General features: G+C 41.1%; 1 protein-coding gene across 2 annotated transcripts in view; it reads right to left on the minus strand.

The window, feature by feature from the left end:
- Nucleotides 1-20,837, minus strand: part of AOAH (acyloxyacyl hydrolase) — a 172,089-nt gene that overhangs the window by 48,106 nt on the left and 103,146 nt on the right. For both annotated transcript variants that reach the window (XM_081244565.1, XM_081244566.1), the window contains exon 13: nt 5,950-6,032. In XM_081244565.1, coding sequence (XP_081100691.1) covers nt 5,950-6,032 — 83 coding nt within the window. The remainder of the gene's footprint in view (nt 1-5,949; nt 6,033-20,837) is intronic.

The following is a 20,837-nucleotide window of genomic DNA, read 5'->3' on the forward strand; positions in this document are numbered from 1 at the left end:
CACATGCACTTTCGCCAAGTGTTAAAATTCTCCCTTTTTCATATCTATATACTTGCAGTTAGTCCCTTACTCCCCACTCTCCCACTAAGTGGGTGAGCATATGCGTGCACAGAGAGGGGTGACCTCTCACTGTATGGATGAGCCCCTCCAAGAAGACATGCTCTTCAGCACTTTTGACTTTCTGAAAACAAAACAACCCCAAACAGGTGTTGACACCAAGGTTTTGCTAAACTTGCAAAAATAAAATGAGGAAGGCTGCAAGTGAAAAAGACATTCTGTTTCAAGCCAGTAAAGTCCTGCTTGCAAACTGTAAAGAGATCCTTGGTGTGGCCTCTAAGACCATCAGAGTGCCCTCCTCTGCAGGCTGTGTGGCCATGGAGACTCAGGGCTGGGATTTGCTTGTTTCGTAAGCAGATGAGTCTTGTTTATTTTGGAAGTAGATGCCTTACGAATTTTTCTTTACTTTAAAATACATATTGATATTGAATATCATGTTAACATTTGCTTTTCTTCTACCCTTTATTTTAGATGAAGCATAATCTTGTCACTCATGGTTTTTGCCCACCATGGAGGTATTCAGTTTGGCAAAAGATTACTGTGTGTGCTTTTCTTCTCTTCAAAGGTTAAATGTAACTCCTGAAAGTTATTTAGTTTAAAAAAAAGTGTGTCAGTGTGACAAGTCCCTACTATGTGCAGCAGAAGCTCAGCTCAGGGCTGGGAGTACAAATTCGGTTCCCATGCAGCTTGTCCTCACCGTCAGACTGGGAAGCCAGACTTAAAGCAAATGACTCAGCTACAGGCGAGGAAAGGCAACAACAGAGGCAGGGACAAAGGGCTTATGTGAGGGCTGAATAAAAGCTAATACTGGGCTTCCCTGGTGGTGCAGTGGTTGAGAGTCCGCCTGCCGATGCAGGGGATACGGGTTCGTGCCCTGGTCCGGGAAGATCCCACATGTCGCGGAGCGGCTGGGCCCGTGAGCCATGGCCGCTGAGCCTGCGCGTCCGGAGCCTGTGCTCCGCAATGGGAGAGGCCGCAGCAGTGAGAGGCCCGTGTACCGCAAAAAAAAAAAAAAAAAGCTAATACTTATTGAGTCCTCTCTGGGCACGAGGCCTAAGGCCTGAGAACTTTGATGAGGTCCCAAAGATTGGAACGTGCAGCACGGTATAGGAGGTGCTTTTGGGGTCCACTTTTGCTGTGTTGGCCTCCCCAGCTGAATATTGACTGGCGTCCACGCCTGAAGCTCTAGTCTCTGAGGGGTGATCATTGCTGGGGAGAAGATGACATCCCTCATCTGCTTCTGCTCCTTCCAACGTGTTCTAGAGCTTCCAGCTCAAGCAGCCAAGGCTTGTTCTCCAGCCCCTTCCACCCACAGCTTCCACCTCTTGCCTCACCCATCAGCAGGGGTCTTCCACTGCCCCACCCTCAGTTCTCACACTGTCCCCTTAACCCTGCCCTTGCCCATTGTCTCCTCCAGCCTCTCTAGGGGAGCCCCGAGCCTGCTCCCCAGGTTGCACCCGCCTCCCATTCCCCAGGGCTCCCTCTGCAGTCCCCTCATTTCTCCTCTAGCCTTCACCCCAGATCCCCTCTGTCAATCTTAGATCTGCCAGCTACCAGTTTCCATCACTGCCCACTCCTATCCCTAGCCCAGCTTCTTCCTCCCAGAGGAAGCCCCTTTCTTTCTGCCAGATTCTCCCGGTGGGGCTGGCAGCCCCTCCCCTATCCCCATTACCTTCCTGCTTGTAACTGTTCCCAGGGGCCAGGAAACTCAATGCTAGATGTCCCTCTTTCTGCCCTTGAACTCTGGAAGCCACAGGCCTTCCCAACATGGACATTTTTTTTTTTTTTTTTTTTGCAGTACACGGGCCTCTCACTGTTGTGGCCTCTCCCGTTGCGGAGCACAGGCTCCGGACGCGCAGGCTCAGCGGCCATGGCTCACGGGCCCAGCCGCTCCACGGCATGTGGGATCTTCCCGGACCGGGGCACGAACTCGTGTCCCCTGCATCGGCAGGCGGACTCTCAACCACTGCGCCACCAGGGAAGCCCTGGACATGTTTTTGTTTTTTTTTTAATTTATTTTTGATTTTTCAAATCTACTTGCTTCTTTAAACAAAAATTTATATTGAAAAAGTGACTGATTTTTTAAAACGCTGAGTAAATAACAGGACAGGTGGTGTGTGAAGTTAGCAAGAAAGATGGACGATCAGGAAGCACTGTGTTTCCCCATTCAACCTTACCACGGCCCAGTGAAGTTCAAGTATGGACTGCTATCACCCCCATTTTGCAAAGGGAGCCCCATCTGGGTTTTGTGATGAATTCTTATATGTCATGTGACATAGTTTAAGGAATTGGCTTTATTGGGGGAAAGGACAAACTTACAAGGCTGGGTTTGTCCCCTTAACCCCATCATCCCACTGAGTTTGGGTGCAGCCTTTCCCCCAGGAGGGTGGGGTGAAGAATCCCATTGGAGCTGGCTTGTTGCAACAGCAACAAAGAATGAGATGCCGGCGTCGCCTTGGGCAATTGTGCTCATCCAGCCATGATCCCCATTTTATAGATGTAGAAACGGACCAGAGAAATTTAACAATTTGTCCAAATCACACACCAATTCCAGGGCCTAAATTCAAAACCAGTCTGCTATTTTATACACAAAGAAAAAAGACTTTATGAAGTAACAAGGAGGGGAAGACCTCTGCTCTCTGTTCTCTGGGCTTCACCTTGTATCTCTGAGAAGTAAGGTGATATTCTGTGAGGACCCAGCCAACCCCCTGGTGTTTTGACCCTTTCCCCCTTCACCGCACTCCCTTCTGCTCCCCACCCAAGCCGTGTTGGCACGTTGGGAGCTGTAAGGGCTGCTGCAACCCATCTCCTTTGCTGATTGTAAAGAAGGCCTAGCAAGAAACTTCCTACGCTTAACCCTCCATGCCAGAGAATTAGTACCCAAATTAAAATGACTTCAACAGTTTACATTTTAAAATACCTTATAATCACTGGCAATGGTTCATGGTAGAGCTACCTATAGAAATTTTTGAGATCTTGTACATAAACCTCAAGAGGAAAATAGGAGCTGTTTCTTTAATTCTTATTACACAATTTTTAAGAAACACTTTCATATTCCATTCAACTCTTTCTTCCCTTTTTCCTCTTTCTCTCTCACTGGTTCTGAAAAATAAGTGTAGACATAAAAATGCAGGCTATAGAAAGCTGACTTTTTCTATATCTAATAAAAACCTTAGGGAGTAATTGAAATAATTTGGCACTGGCAGTCAGGTTACATGCTGCATAATATCAAGGGAAAAATCCATAGTGAGGAAAGCAGCAGCAAACAGGAAGATGTGCTGGAGAATAAAGCCAGGACATTAAATAATGAGTAACTATGAGAAACTTAAAAAAAATTTTTTTTAATTACATCCTTAGAAAAATAGTCAAGAAGCATCTTCAAAGAAGTTATACTAGACAAAGTGTACACTCTCTGTATTTCTAAGGATTTTGAATTTAAAGAAAAGAACAGAAATACTCCTCACCCCCAACTCCACCCCGGCATCTATTCATTAGATAAAAGTCTGACAGAAGCCATGGGTTTCAATCAAATTTTGACACACACATTTTTTCATGATTAGGCTATCCTCCCATCTCCTTTCTCCCTTTTTATCTCCACGATCTGAATTTTAAAGAAATGCTGTCAAGACAGTGTACCACAAAAGGAGAGATGTCTACTATAAATTGTACTGAGTACTTTTCAGAGAATTTTACTTTAGTCTTTTAGATTTTACAGAAGATGGCTGCATTCATGTGGGAGCAAAGTGACGTTGAGATGACACGTCTGGGTCTTGTGAGAGAGAAATGCTGGTGTCACAGGCACACGGGGAGAGCGCAGCCTCCAGCCTGCATTTCTGGCCGAATCCTATTCCTTATTCTGCACCCTAACATGGACTCTTGGCTGGGGACCTTGGGCAAGTTCTTTACTGTTCCTTCATTGTTTCCATCTAGATTTTTTTTGTTTGTTATTTCTATATAAAACCAAAATCTGTGGAAAACAGAAATATTAAAAAAAATGAAAGCTATCACCCATAATTTATCAAACATAATGATTTTGGTGTATTTTCTACCAATTTTCTTATGTACATCTAGTTTTTTCCTTTCTTCTAAAAATATAGTAGAAATTAAATTATACTATCCAATTTTATATGCTAATTTTTCTTTTGGCGGTGTTTTGCCTTTCTAAATAAAAATATATGGATTTTTAGTCCTCATTTTCTAGAGCTGCATAATATTCCACATGGTGTTTTTCTGTTGTTTTTACAGTCTACACCGACAGAGAGCTTTTGACAGCACTGGGACTGTTTGAATATCTCATTAAAGGAGAAGAGAGAGAGCAACAAGGGGTCAGTATTCACATTGTGTCTATGATGATTCTTAGCCAGGTTGCATGACAACTTTCCAATAAACTGGTGGTCATGTTCATACGCAGACAGACAAGGCTGATTTCTTTCTGTGGGTCAATCTCGGATCACAGACCAGTGACTGTATTATCGTTGTTGGTGTCTGAGTGGAGTGAGATAAGCTGGGTACAAATTCCAGCTCTGCAACTTTCTATTCTGTGATCTGGACAGGGCTCTTGGTTCTCTCTATGCCTCTGTTTTCTCAGCTGTAACAGTGTAGATATTATTACAAATTCCCAATTCTGAGAAACGTATTTTAATACATTTGATACTGGGTTGAGCGCTGCAATCAATGTGTACGTTGCCATTTTTCTTTCCTTTTTCCACCATTAACACTCTCCAGAGCTAATACAATCAATGATATCTTAGAATTGAAGTAATATATAATATGTAATATAATAAATACTTGTTTTATAGTTTGTTGAAAGGATTAGGTGAAATATTATACATAAATTGTTCTTAGCATTTGGTAAGAGATCAATAATCAGCTATTATATTATTAGTAACAAAAAAACTATGTTGTCCTTAGAATAGAACATTTGTTCTGTGTAGAATATATATGACAAACAATACATTATTTGTAGGTCATATATTTAGATAAAACTTGTACTGCTCGGAAAATTCCTTAGTACTCTGTTGATTAGAGATGGCATAGGGATGGCAAATAGGTTTAACTTTATGTGCCAAGTCTAATCTGTTGATGATGATTGTCAGGTGTGCTGTGTTGTGAGAATCGCTGAAGCAGAATAGCAGACAAGAGTGCCAAGGTGGGTTAGTTAATATCTTCCCCAGACCTTGGAAGATGGAGTGGCAACACACAGACTAAGTGTTTGCCATCTCTGCATTATGTGTCACAAAACATTACTTGGCAGCTCATTAGGTACTAGTCAGGCCATGGTTTATCAATCAGGAGTTTCACCAAAATCTTGTGGACTGAATCTGGGTCCAAGGTGGGAGGTGAGAACCACACAGGTAAGAAACAAGCCCAGAAGACACAGATGTCTGGGAAACATGGGAAGCTGATGGAGACAATACCCTGAAAACACGTTCCTTTTTAAAATGGCTTTGGGGGATTTCAGCCACAAACTTTTAGCTATTTTTCTTAAAACTCCAACCCCAGTAGAAATGTGGGAGATTTTGCACCATAAGGGAGGGCAGAGTCTTGGCAATGACCTTGATTTTGCTCAGCCCCTGTTATGCAAATGCTCACTTAGGCCTTGCCTCCTGAGCCTTGATGCCCTGCACCTTGGCCTTTCTAGAGCTTTGCTCTTGGATGACTGAGGTGCCCCCGTGGTCTCTACCTTAACGGCATCTTGTCTTGTTCTCTTTTGCTATGGGTAAAAGGCTTTAAAAGGGCCCCTCTCTCAGAAAAGGAAATGGTATTGAAAAGGGGGACTGTTCATTTTATTCTATGTTCATTATTATCTAATCCCCTGCTTTTGTGGTGCTTACAAAATAAAACCAATCATTAAAGGCACATTGGTGAAAGTTTAAATGGAACACTACATACCATTTCTTGAAATGTTCTGGTAGTCCCTGTGATTGCAGCGGTTTCTTTTCCGTAAACGAAGGTAAATAGAGTTTTCTTTAACTCTGAAAGAAATATATATGTGTATATTTAATGACAGGACATTCACATGATGGAGTTAAAAGAAACATGGTTTTATTATGATTTTTTAAATGTGAAAATGAACTCAGAAAATCAAATCTCTGCAGGCACATTTTCTCTAAACTGTCAATACATTATTAGGAGTTTTTATAAGAAACAGTTCTACAAAATGGGTTGCACTGATGTGATAAGATCAAACTTTTTCTTCTTTTTATGAAGACTTCCAGTCATCCCTTTCTAACCTTTTAACCAAGAGCTGCTGTAAGTCTCTTGAGCAACTGGTCATTTTTACCAACTCGGTTATTTTGAACCTGACCATGTTCCCTTTCTTCTTTCGGTTGCCGTGAAACTGTGGCAGACACTCCTGTTGTCTTTCAGATCCATTTCTCCCCCTTCATCCATTTTATTAGAAGTTTCAGTAGGACATGTGTCTGCCCCGAATGATGACTGCTTTACTCAGCTTCCCTTGCAGCTAGGAGTGGCCACGTCACTAAATTCTGGACAATAAGATGGAAGGAGAAGTATCCAGTGACAGTTTCTGGGAATGTTTCTCAGGAAACAATTGGCAGGTGACCCTTGCTTAGTCCTTTTTCTCCATTCTGCTGCTCACAATAGGAATGCTGTCATCTTAGACTATGGGGATAAGTTCTACACTGAGGAAACAGAGGTGTGAGCTGGAAGGACCCTGGATCCCTGAGGACCAGTGGAGTTGACCTCCCATATCAGACCTGGACTGCACATATGAGAGAAATAAACTCATCTGTCATCTTATTTAAACCACCCATATGTTGAGTTTCTCCGTTACTTATAGCTGAATCTAATACTAATGGACACAGATTTTAGAGACAAATTTTCAACCAGCATCAGGCTGGAACTGCACATATTTTAAGTCACTTTATTGGCTTCTCTTTGTCCCATCTTTGATTTTCTATCTTCTTTTGCCAAACTTTAATTTAACTTAAATGGAATTTAATGTTATTTTCTCTATACTTTTATAGGCTTCCTAAAATCCATTTTGAAACAAGACCAGGTATAAACTAATGAACAATAATTAAACTCAGATATATTTGATTATTCCTCAAATGTATTTTATCTTCTCTTCATTATAATAAACTTCATATCTCACAACCTTACATAAATCATCACTTATTTTTAAGTGTTATGTAAGTCTCACTCATTGTATTATAGTGCTTGCCTACTGTCTAAAGTGCTTCAGGTTTGGGCACTTAGAATGCACTGTAAGTATTGTTCTTTCTGAAGTCTAAGGAAACTAATAATAATAGAAAAAAAACCTTGTGGTTACCAAAGGGGAAAGGGGGAGGGAGGGATAAATTAGGAGTTTGGGATTAACATGTACACACTACTATATATAAAATAGATAACCAACAAGGACCTACTGTATTGCACATTCTTTTCTCTTATAAGTTATTTTGTAATAACTTATAAGGGAAAAGAATGTAATAAAGAAACTAATACAACACTGTAATCATCTATACTTCAATTAATCCCCCCCCCCAAAAAAGAAACTACTAGTAACATTTCTTAATAGAAGACCAAGATCTCTGAACAATATTTTTTTTTTTTTTTTTTTTTGCGGTATGCGGGCCTCTCACTGTTGTGGCCTCTCCCGTTGCGGAGCACAGGCTCCGGATGCGCAGGCCCAGCGGCCATGGCTCACGGGCCCAGCCGCTCCGCGGCATATGGGATCCTCCCAGACCGGGGCACGAACCCGTATCCCCTGCATCGGCAGGTGGACTCTCAACCACTGCGCCACCAGGGAGGCCCTCTGAACAATATTTTAATTATGGAATTTTTGCTTTGTGGTAGAGTTTTGGGGTGAGTGATTTATTTTACTTTTTAAAATCAAAGCTACCCATGCACATAGTTTTAAAAATCAAATTCATTTTACTTGAATAATGTTTATTGAGGCTTACTATGTTCCAGGCGCTATTCAAGGCACCTGGGTCCTACTGGTAAATGAAAAAGACGAAGATCCCTGCCCCTGTGTCATTGACATTCTGGCGGGGAAAAAACCCCACTAAACATCATGAATAGGCAAATTATGGAGCATGCTAGGAGACAGTAAATGCTATGGAAAAAAGGGAGGCAGGGGAGCTAGGATTACAGTGGTCAGAACAAGGCTTATTGAAAAGGTGGATGTGAGCAAAGACTTGAAGTGGTGAGCCTTACAGAACAAAATAGTTGAACTATTTTCGTCTATAAGGCTTGTAGTGATAAACAGCAAGCTCACACTCCCCATTCCTCCCCATTTCTCCATTCCCAGAGGCAATTAATTTCAACCTTATTTGACTGAGTCTTTTCATATTTTCTTTCTTATCTCTAAATAACATACTTTCAAGGCTACTTCTTGATTTTTAGTCTTTGGCATTATCTATTCACTTCCCACTATCAAGAGGAGGATTTAGCTATTCACAACACATCTATGATTGTTTTTTCTTCTCTTCACAATGCTTTCATTTCCCTGGAGTTAATAGCTGCCTTTGTTTCTCTGTTTAATTTTCTTAAGTGTTTATCATCAATTCATCCTTAAATCTTTTTACAGTTGTTTGATCTCTTTTCCATATGCTCTGATATATCAGATAGTTTATTAATTTCATCTCCTTGTGGAAATCTCTCCTGGATCCTCTTGCCCTGCTTAATCAGGACTTGTTGCCCTCTCACTCTGCTGCAGAGCAGATATCCTGGGAGCCTTCTTCTTCATATCCTTGGGATTCTTTTCACCTCTTCCTGACTTGTTAGATATCCTATTTCCTGGAAGACCACATTTTTCTTATTTTTGATGGAGAGTACTTTTACATAACGTTTGAAGGATGTGTGTGAAGTAACATTACTTTTTTTAGCATCTGAAAATGTTTTTATTTTTGACTTAGTGAGGTGTAGGGTGGTGAGGTATTGCTGGTGAGCTGTAGGGCAGGCCCAGAAACACAGCTTGCACCATAAATACAAACACAAATAAGGGTTAATAGGACTTGTTGGGGATGAACTTCAAGTAGAGAAGTAGCAGTGTTCACCTGGTTCCTGAACTCTCATTATCTCATAGAAAAGTGTCTTAGACAGGACATAGCTAGACTGGACACATATGGGACACCCTATATATTTTTAGGGAAAGCAGGTTCTGGTGTTTATAAGTCGCTATATAATAATAATAATAATAATAATAATAATAATAATAATAAATTTCAGGGATAGGTAACTGTTTTGTTAAAAAGGAGGAGTTCCAAACAGGATGAATCAGCTTCTCGTTGAGTACCAATAGGAAAGAGGAAATGGGTCTCCAGAATTATCAGTTTGCCTCTTGTTGACTGGTGTGGTAGATTTAAGAATAGCCTCATTATCTTTGACACCGCTACCCTTAAATCTTGACTGCCTTGTTACTTCTTTGACCAAAAAGATATGGTGGAAGTGACATTATGCCAGTTTTGGCCTGGCTTTTAAGATTCTTGGCAACTTTGGTCTCTTGGAGCCCTGGTCCACCACCTAAGAAGTCTATCTTTCTGGAGACACCATGTTAAAAAGGCCCTATAGTGGAAGCAACAGCGATGTCCTTCAATAGATGAATAGATAAACAAACCGTGGTACACCCATACAAAGGACTATTATTCAGCAGTAAAAGGAGGTGAGCTATTACGCCATGAAGAGATATAGAGGAAGCTTAAGTGCATATTGTTAAGTAAAAGAAGCCAACCTGAAAAGGCTACATACTGTGTGATTCCAACTATGTGACATTCTGGAAAAGGCAAAACATGGAGACAATTAAAAAATCAGTGGTTTCCAGGGGTTAAGAGGAGGGAGGCGGGTATTAATATGTGGAGTACAGGGGTTTCTTAGGGCAGTGAAACTAATCTGTACAATACTGTAATGGTGGATATATGTCATTATGCATTTGTCAAAACCCATAGAACGCACAACACAGAGTAAACCCTAATGTAAACTATATACTTCAGTTAAGAATAACGTATCAACGTTGGCTCTTCATTTATAACAAATCTACCACACTAATTTGAGATGTTAATAATAGGGGGAATTGAGGAGATGAGGGAGTATTTGGGAACTCTCAGTATTTTCTGCTCATTTTTTCTGTAAACTTAAAACTGCTCAAAAATTAAAGTTTATCAAAAAAAAAAAAAAGCCCTACCTGGAAAGGAAAAGAGATCCGGCTAAACCCAGCCTTCTGGTCACCCCTTGTCAGGCACCCACTTCGTGTGAGTGAAGCCATCTTGGACCCTCCAGCCCAGCGCTAAGTGAATACTGTCATGTCCATGGTCAATATTACATGGAGAGGAAGAATTGGCCAGCCAAGCTCTGCCTGAATGCCTGACCTCCCAAACTGTGAGGTATAAAAATGCCTTGTTTTAAGCCACTAAACTTTGGAGTACTTTTTACACAATAATCCATGTCCAGAACAGATGCTTACAGAATTCTGGGTTAATATCGTTTTCCCTCAGAAGTTGGAAGGAATTGATCCATTGGATCCTGACTATGTTGTTGTCTGAAGCCATTCGGTGCCTCAATCCTTTGAGAACCTGAGTAGTATCTCTTCCAAGTGTTCTGAAGTGTCATGAGGACAGGCTTGGTGTGGTTCTATTTCCATTCAGTGTTAGACACCCTTTCAACCTGGTAATTCATGTCACTCAGTTCTGAGAGGTGTTCTTGAATTACGCCATTGATGATTTCTTCCTTTCTTAGAACTCCTATTATTTGGATACTGGGTCACCTAGACTGGTCCTCTAATTTTCCTAGTTTTTCTATCTTAGTTTCCATTTCTTTGTCTTTTGCTCTATTTTCTGGATGATATCCTCAACATGATTTTTCAATACATCCATGAAATTCATCTTATGTCATTAGTATAATCTCCCAATGATCTTTTTTGGTCTCTGAATGTTTCTTTAATTTTAGTATAATGTTTTTATTTCATGAACGTAATATCTCCTCTTATTTTTTTGAAGATATCATTTAAATTATTTTTATAAGTAGGATATTAATTAAAGTTAAAAAAATTTCCCCTTGGAGCACTGTCTCTGTTATCTTGAAGTTGTTTTTCTGTTTGTTTTTGTGTTGTTTTTCACATTCGAGGTTGGTCTCAGATATCTGATGATCTTGGGTTGTTGGCTTATGTGTAAAAGTGGAAACTAGCTGAAAACTCAAAAGCTGATTGGAAAGTGGGCCTGCTGGGTGTGGCTTGTTGTCTACGGCCCTTAGTAGAGGGTAGACTGGCTGGGCCTTTCTCAGGGAACCCCTGCTGTCGAGTCTTTGGGGCTTTCCTCTTAGGATGTGCAGATTCCCCAGAGAAAGGTCTTCTAGTGTCCAGCTGGGTTGCCAGCCCTCTGGGTCCAGGGGTGGGTGGACTTCAGATTCAGCATGCTTGTGTTTTAGCACAGTGCTCCTACCTCCCCTTGTCTGCTGTCTTCCAGTCCAGAAGCTCTTGATTTTAGCATCTCCAGAGAGAGATGCTATAAACATGCTATAAAACCCTAGTCTTATATCAGAATAAGGGAGGGGAAGAGATCCGAGGATCTAACTACTTCTTCAACAATCTTTCAACCAAGACTTGTTTTTAGCCTCACTTTCATTTCTAGAGCTACCATACGGAGCCAGTTCCCAAGGCCTCTGGGGTTCTGTGGTGTAGACAGGGCTGCTTCTCAGCTGTCCCTCCTCCTAGTTTAGGATGCAACTTTCTTGAATCGACTAAGTCAGTTACCACTTGTCCTTCTGCTTTCTGGCTTCCAACATTTTGTGGCTGTTGGCTCTTCCTGTTCTCTTTGCCCTTGTGGACAAATTCGTTTACTGTCATTTTAGTGGGGTTTCTCAAGGAAGAGAAGTAAATGCTTTGTTCAATCTGCTATCTTACCCAGAAGGCTGAAATGAATACTTTATACACTGCATCATCTACACCCTCTGCCTTGACTATGTTATCATATTTTGAAAAAGCAGATGGAAAATGGACATTAGATCTGAGTTCAATACTAAAATAATTTCACAGTCAATAAAGAGGGGTTATTTAACTTTGGGAAAGTAATTATTACCAATATTTAGCCAGAAAGGTATTTTTGATAATTCTAAAAATGGAATTTATGTACTGAAATATTGTTTTGCTCTTGACCTGCTCATGGAGAGTAAACAGTGTGGATATTAATATTATAGATACAGTTAGTCACACATTACAGAAAGAACATAGAAATCTTTAGCAATAGGCAAATAGCTCCATTACTATTTCTGACCAGAAATAGCATCTAGAATTTTGGGATTAAGGTTTTGTAATACTAAGTACTAGAAACTATTTCACCTAAAAAGTTACTATTTTCTTTCATCCCCATTCTCAATACATAACCTCTCTTATAAATCTTAGGAACTACATTTCTCATGCAGTGCTCAAGAATTCTGAGAAGATAGAGGGATCAGTACAATATGTTGAGAAGCTTGTAATACAACATTTGAGATGCCTATAAATGGAGGAGATTGCTTAATTGAAAGTTATTTACATACAAGGTCAGTGAAACTTGAATTAATAGGCTAAACTGAGGATACCGTGCATAGTAAGGTTAACGGTGATCACCATTCTGGTTTCAAATTCCCCTCTTCTCACTCCCCTCTCCCTACTTGGACTCCAGTTTCCTGTATGATCTTTATTTCTCTTTTTCCTCTGTTGTGCATCAAAACCCAGTCCAACGGGTTAGTAGAAGAGGTAATAGCTTCAGTCCTGTAATTTGAGGGGTGCAGAGAAGGAGTGTTTGAAAGTTCTCTCCCTCACACATTCCCCAGTGTCTAAGGTAGGGGTGCCCTCAGCATTGAGAGTAGGCTTGGAGGTTCACCATATTAAATTCCCAGTTTTATCAGCTCCATCTATTGTAGGGCCTGGGAAGTATAGCCCTTTCACTGAGGACACACGAGTCATATTTTGATTTCTAATACCAAAATTCAAAACAGATAAATCTCAGAATGTCTACTAGTTGCTTTCCCCAACATGGGCTCAGGTAACACAAAAACCACTTTCTCTGAGAGCCTTCTAATGACCCCCCACACACACCTCATTTCGCTATGGCTGAAAGAAAAACAAAAGAAAGAGTAAAATTAAGAACAAGCCTCAAGAATAATGCAGACAAATTAAAAGGGTTGTTTTAAAATTGAAAAAATTATCACCTCCTATGTTGATTCCAAGCAGAACCCACTTGGAGAGAGGCAACACAACAGTTTCCCAAAGGGCTTAGCATATCAGAGGTTTTTTTTGGATAAACCGAGTGAAATATTATTCAAGCAACAGTGATGTATCAGGTCCTGTTTCTGAGTCTATTTCTGACTCTCTTTAGCAGCACAGCTAGTTTGGGTATAAATTCTGAGACCCTGTGAAGCTGAATGGGAATAAGTCACACAAAAAAGGCTGGGGCTTGGAAGGTGAGTGAGAGATAAATGGTAACATTTGATGTGAAGGGTTTGGACAGGGGAGTGGATTGGGATAAAGTTGAATAATTTAGAGACTAGACAGGCTTTATTCAGGGACCTCTACTGCTAGGAAGTTTTTTTTTTTTTTTTTTTTTTTTTTTTCTGTACGCGGGCCTCTCACTGCCGTGGCCTCTCCCGTTGCGGAGCACAGGCTCCGGACACACAGGCTCCGCAGCCATGGCTCGCGGGCCCAGCCGCTGCGCGGCACGTGGGATCTTCCGGGATAGGGGCACGAACCCGTGTCCCCTGCATCGGCAGGCAGACTCTCAACCACTGCGCCACCAGGGAAGCCCTGCTAGGAAGTTTTAAGACAAGGGTGGATAATTTTCTTTCCGATGTAGATGGAGGTCAGGCCAGCATGGGGCCAGGGAGATGGATTAAAGAACTTTTAAAATTCCTTCTAGCTCTTTGATACTAGCCACATCCCAGAGCCCTGTGTAACCCCTAATTCACTGCATCACAGGAGAGCCAAGATTTCAGCCTCGGAGAGAGATAAACATGCAGAATATGACTCATTGTGTATTCAAAGAGCCTGGCAATGGGCTAATTATGCAGGGGGGCTTTCAGGGTAAGGATGACTGCAGAGGAGGTCCCAGGAGTTCAGACATGAAAAGATTAGCAAGACAGCATGATAGATTTTTGAATTTGGAGCAGCAAAATAGTAGAGGGAAATAGACTTCAGGGGCATCGTGTTCAATAATTCATAAGCTGCTATACTCACACAAGGCTTCTTACCTGTTAACTCTCCACTAAGATTTCCTTCCTCTCCCTTCTCTGAGCTTGTGGCATCATAACTCTCTCCATCCTGGCTTTTGCCAGCCTCAGATTTGATTCTAGGCCACTGTATCAGGGTAAACTTTAAACTGTGATAAAACTGAGGGATTTAAGCCTGTGGATGCTTATAAATCTGCAAAGATCATCTGTGGCACAGAAGAAGATTGTTTTAGTAATCTCAACAGTATTTCTCAAAGGATGCTCTGTGCAACACTAGTTTGAGACATATTTTTCTCATAAAACAGACACACATTCTACATGGTTCTGTGGTCAGATTAGTTTAAGAAATGTTTCATATTATACCTTGGAGCTATATACAAAACTTTTGGGGCTTACTGAAGGCTCTGATAAGCCTTACACTGAATAAACCTGTTTCCCTTTATTTAAACCAGCATTTCCAAAATTTATTTGACCTAGAAATCTTTTTTAAAAGTGTGCATAATCCCTTTTAACATCTTGTGGAACTAGCATTTCACAGAAACAGTTTCTGAAGAATATTGATGAACTATCCTCTGTGATCTATATTTGAGCTTTATGAGATGGCCTAAAATCTCAAGTTCAGTTGGTTACAAGAATTCTACTAGAAAAATTTGGAGGTTGTACATTTACTTTGATCAATCTAGATTGCTGTAAGATTATATCATTCTGGACAAAAATTCACATCAATGCTTAATTTATCTATTATTGACCAAATAGCAGATCTCTCCTTTGTTTTACCCTTTCTACCTGACTACTGAATTGATAATTTTACTTTAAACTTATTTTCTCCAATTTGTTAACTGTGCAGTTATCTTAATATTGTGATGAATTTTGCTAATTTCTTGTAGAACATTTATTATCGAACCCACTTAGAAGTCCAAGGGTTTAAGTTACACTGATTTATTTTTATATGCGTCCCGTTATGCAGCTGGTGATCAAATTCATGCTGTTTACACTCCTCCTCCTGTGTTCCTGGTGTTTTCCCTGAAATGTTAATTCCTGCAAATCTGATTTGATTTAGGCAATCTGAGTAAATGCAAGGGAAGGATGTTTGTAGATCGTACCACACTCTGCAAATATAAAGTGATGTCACTATAAACTTAGTGATTCTTTTATTGAGTACATACTATGGTGCCATACTCTGTGCCAGGGGCTAGGGCTACAGAGCGAAGTCAAGCCAAATTCTGGCACTCGAGATGCCCAGAGTCTGGTATGGGGTGGGTGGAGTGGGGAGACAGTGAGTAAACAGTTATGACAAGTGAGATGACATTGGTATTGAAGGGGCAAAATAGGAGCACAGGAGAGAATCGTATAGTCAGATGGGGGTTAGTATGGAGAGGCCGTCAAAAGGAACTGACCCCTGACTGGTGGTTGTTGAAGCATGAACGGGGGTAACTAGATAAGACAAAGCTGAGGTTCAATACCTATGAAAAATGCTCAAACTCACTAGTAATCAAGGGATTACATATTAGAAGAGCAATAAAATATTTTTTGTTAGATGGGAAAAAAATTAAGAAGATATTTGTCAATATCCGGTATTGACAAAGGTGTGGGGAAACAAGTATTCTTTTTTTTTTTTTTTTTTTTTTTGCGGTACGCGGGCCTCTCACTGTTGTGGCCTCTCCCGTTGCAGAGCACAGGCTCCGGATGCGCAGGCTCAGCGGCCATGGCTCACGGGCCCAGCCGCTCCACGGCATGTGGGATCTTCCTGGACCGGGGCATGAACCCGTGTCCCCTGCATTGGCAGGCAGACTCCCAACCATAGCGCCACCAGGGAAGCCCTCCCCTCTTTTTTAATCCAGGTGGTGTGGAGGTGAAGACCACAGTGACTACTAATATAGTTTGGTGCTACTGCTTTGATTCATGCTCAGATGTCAGCAGTTTTTTACCCACCATTACTTTTTCACCATCAGTTCAAAGGGCTACACAGTGCAAAAGGCAACTGCTGTTTTAGCATTGTTGTGAAATAGTTTTATCCTGTGGGCCCCCTGAAAAAGTCTTAGAGACCCACCCCCAGGGGTCCATGGACCACACTTGGAGAATCACTGATGTAGACTATCTCTCACTCCAATCAGCCTCACCCAACCTCAAAATGACCAACTCTTTGGCTAATTATTTGTTTTGCAAAGTATAATTATAAGATGGCTAATCATTTGCAATTATATCACATGTAATTTTTGAATAATGGTTTTAATAAGGTTATTAAGCCTATTAGTGCTTCATACTTACATGTCTTTTGTTTTTTTAAACAGGAAATTAGGTTAGCAAATGTTAGCTGCAAATCCCTTCTCTCCAATTTTATGTTTTTAATGCCCCAAGTGACTTGGTTTGGAGTTATACACTGCTTTTCAAAACTGTTCTCTCATATAATGTCTATTGGGTTGGAGAGAATAGATAACCTTTAACACTTAGATTCTAGGACACCTCTCATCAAAGATGTGTGTTTAAATGTCCTTGAATAGCATTACTGTGCCACTTATAACAATGGCTTTATCTATTTCTTTCTAAGCATTTGCTCTGTTTCTGGCCCCAAATAGCAAATTTAAGTCAGAAGCAGAGGGAGCAACAGTTACTCTAGAAAATTCCATCTAGTTTGCACCCACTTATGTTGACCCACTGGTCTCACTCTTAACTCTCTAGCTTGATATGGTAACTTTGGTCATTGTTTTTGGTTCTTTTGGCTTTCGTGACTTTTTAAGGCTAACTGCAGGCTTACTTTATTTTTTTTTAAGTTGTGTATGTTGCCCTGTTCTTCCTCCCAGCTTTGAAGAACTTCTCTATCATTTAGCCCCGGCAGGCAGAACTCCACTGACTGGACCGACTCCTGGCCTCACTTTCAGAAGGGGATTTGGATAACCATTAATTCTCTGGTTAGAGGCGTTGGGTTCAGGTGGTTATTTCTGTTAAGGATTTGGAGTCACCTGTTTCCCTCTCTGGGGGTCGCTTGGAAGAAATAGTACGCGTAAAGGATTATAATGGAGAACTGCTTTAACTAATAAGCTGGTCAAACACCTCATGCAGGGCTTACTATGTATGAGCTTGACCTCTATTGCACAGTATCCCTGGCCCTAGAGAAACATGGTTCCTAGAACATTTCAGGCTCTGACCCATAAACTTAGTCATATCTTTTCTCAAGGTACGGCTAGTTAAGGGTTGGAGAAAGCATATTTGGTGGAGAGAAGCAGCAGCATCTCTCTCCAGCAGTTTCCCCTAATGCTTCTAAATCAAGCAGCAGCATAAAGTAGGATGTGGACTTGAACATCATGTTGCCTTACAACAACCAAACTTGAATATCAGAGAGAACGTCGGAGATCGGCAGGTGCAACTCCACTTGATCATATAAATGAAGTCCAGGGATGCTAAATGTTCCACCTAACAGCCACACAGACCAGAACCCTTTCACCTGTAAACACAGACTTCTTCCTACTCTACCACATGGACTCACAGTGCTCTGGAATTTTAGATGTTGCATTTTGTTCTTCCAGTTTCATTGAGATATAACTGACACACATCACCATATAAGTTTAAGGTGTACTGCTTATTGATTTGACTTACATCCATCATGAAATGATTATCGTAAGAAGTTCAATGAACAGCCATCATCTCTTATAGATACAGCATAAAAAATTATTTTCCTTGTGATGAGAATTCTTAGGGTTTATTCTCTTAACAACTGTTATATATAATGTGTAGTAGTGTTAATTATTTTATCATTCCGTACATTACATCCCTAGTACTCATTTATCTTATAACTGTAAGTTTGTACCTTTGTACATTTTGATTGTCTTCATCCAATTCCCCCTCCCCTCCCCTCTGGTAACCACAAATCTGATCTTTTTCCATGAGTTTGTTTGTTTTTGAAGTATAATTGATCTATAACACTCTGTTAGTTCCTGATACACAACATAGTGATTCGATATTTTTATGCATTTCAAAATGATCACCATGATAAGTCTAGTTACCATCTATCACCATACAAAGATATTACATAGTTATTGACTATATTGCCCACACTGTACACTTCATTCCTGAGACTCATTTATTTTGCAGCTGGAAGTCTGTACCTCTTAATCTCCCTTATCTATTTATGTATTGCTTTTTTTTTTTTTTTTTTGCGGTACGCGGGCCTGTCACTGTTGTGGCCTCTCCCGTTGTGGAGCACAGGCTCCGGACCCGCAGGCTCAGCGGCCCTGGCTCACAGGCCCAGCCACTCCACCGCATGCGGGATCTTCCTGGACCAGGGCACGAACCCGTGTCCCCTGCATCGGCAGGAGGACTCTCAACCACTGCACCACCAGGGAAGCCCTATGTATTGCTTTTAAGCAAGAAGTTCTTCCTTCCTGAAGTTTTGGTATTGTTTTTTATCCTTCTACATGAGTTACTGGGCCTTGGCTTCTTTAACCTAAATAGGATTTTCCTGTTACATTAATTGCTTTTGAAAGTGATCTGAACACAAATAACTATTTTTAATCTTTAAAAAATACTTTTTTCTGGGCTTCCCTGGTGGCACAGTGCTTGGGAGTCTGCCTGCCGATGCGGGGGACCCGGGTTCGTGCCCCGGTCCGGGGGGATCCCGCGTGCCGCGGAGCGGCTGGGCCCGTGAGCCGTGGTCGCTGGGCCTGCGCGTCTGGAGCCTGTGCTCCGCAACGGGAGAGGCCGCAGCGGTGAGAGGCCCGCGTACCGCAAAAAAACAAAAAACAAAAAACTTTTTTCTTCTCACTTATTGTTAGAGTTCTCCCTATTGTCAACGTCCCAGCCCCCAAGCTGCCAACCTCATAGAGGGCTTTTTGTTTTTGCCTTTGAACTACTCAATTTCTTTCAGAAAACACATGGTTTTAAGGGATATAACTTTTTGAATTTTCTGAAGGCTGAGAGTCAAGAGAACAGATTTCATTAATGTTGACTCAACTGAAGGATGTAAAGATTTGTAAAACTAAGTGGTTATGTTTGTCTTTTAATACATGCATGTAATTTCAATTAGAGTTATATTCATCTCATATAGGAGATACTAAATTTTGAGGGGGTGGAGGGCATAATGGAAGAAGGAAAGGAAAGCAACCATCTTCTCTTCCAAACTTTCGCTTTCAAAGGTACATTTCCAAAGAACATTGTTAATACACAAAGCATGAGGCTGATCACAGATGATAGGAGGCACTTTCTAGAGATCCAGCTGAATAGAGAAATCCATAAATTCTATCCCATGTTGATAAGCATTTGGACTCAAAGGGACATTTGCTCAAAATGCCTATGGCAGCTGCCACATCTGTCACAAACACTGCCTCTAGGTCAATGTTCTATTTATTCTCCTTATTCCACCAGAAGAGGACCCCCATTTTATGCCAATCTCTCTTTAGTAATTGTTACACACTTGATAGCTCTTTGTTCTTTTAAGGACACTGGCCTAGCACAGGTTATCTGCAGGTATAATTTACATGAGAGTACATGAGAGTTTAATAGGAGCTACTGCTACAAGGGACATACTGGATGGTGACACACAGGGACTGTCATGCTGCTGTGTTTTTGCTTAATGGGGGATCCATTGCAACTCTGATTCCAGACAGAGAATTTCCTTTTCTATCAAAAGGAGTTAAATATATTCTTCTCCATTCCAGCTAAACAGCAGAGAACACAGGCACAGTACACAGAAACAGGTGGCAAAAGAGCACCAAGAGAGAGATAACTAGATAACTTGGGCCCACAAAAGCATAGAGAAAAAAACCCCTGCAGGGCAGGTGGCCAACCAGCTGAGGTGTGTATCTCCTTAGAAATACAGCTAGTAAGGATAATGCTTAGAGTCAACACTGAGCAAGTTGCACGAGCAGACTGTTTTGTAAATAGCAGCACAGAGACTAATACAAGAAGGTGCTATGTCAGCATAGTGTAGCTCACGATAGAGATGATTTTCACATAAGCTGCACCTAGATGGTTCCCTCCTTCGTGACGTGTGGTCAGAATCTCTCTGCATAGCCCTCGTAAGAATTATAAACCATTTGTGTCTGATGACTTACAACTTTTCCCCTCCCTTTTCCCCCCCGCTGCCTTTCTCCTAAGGAAGATCTGTCTGCCTGCTGGGCTCTGATAGGATGATGGGTGGAAACTGCAATAGGATTGGCGAGCTAGCAGGATTTCACATTGACAAAGAAGGAACCCCCTGGTCTGAGGACAGAATAGAGGCAGAAAAGAAAGAGGGACACTGGCTCCTGCTGCCACCGCCCAACAAAAACTGAAAACAACTGAACAGAGTCTGCTTGGGAGCAGGCGCTAAGTTTGGGTAGAGATTTTAGGAAAATTAGGTTTAGGACATGTGGGGCAACTATTGGTGGGTATGAGCTGTAAGTGGAAAAAGATAAGGAAACAAGTTTTCATCATTTTAGCTGCACATGGGAATGGATTCCCCTTTCATTCTTTGAGTGTCTCCAGTGAAGGTTTAAACTAGTAACAATTAATTTTAAACATCAGACTAGTATTTCTTCAATGGCAACTTCATGAGGCTTTAGGTCAAAAGGTGGGGTTCATATGTAAATTTAAGCTTCCATTAAAAGTATGGTAAACTGTGTCCATTTCTCATTCATAACTAA

This window comes from Mesoplodon bidens (genome assembly GCF_964165515.1).
Source record: "Mesoplodon bidens genome assembly, chromosome: 9".
NCBI classification, from domain to species: domain Eukaryota; kingdom Metazoa; phylum Chordata; class Mammalia; order Artiodactyla; family Ziphiidae; genus Mesoplodon; species Mesoplodon bidens.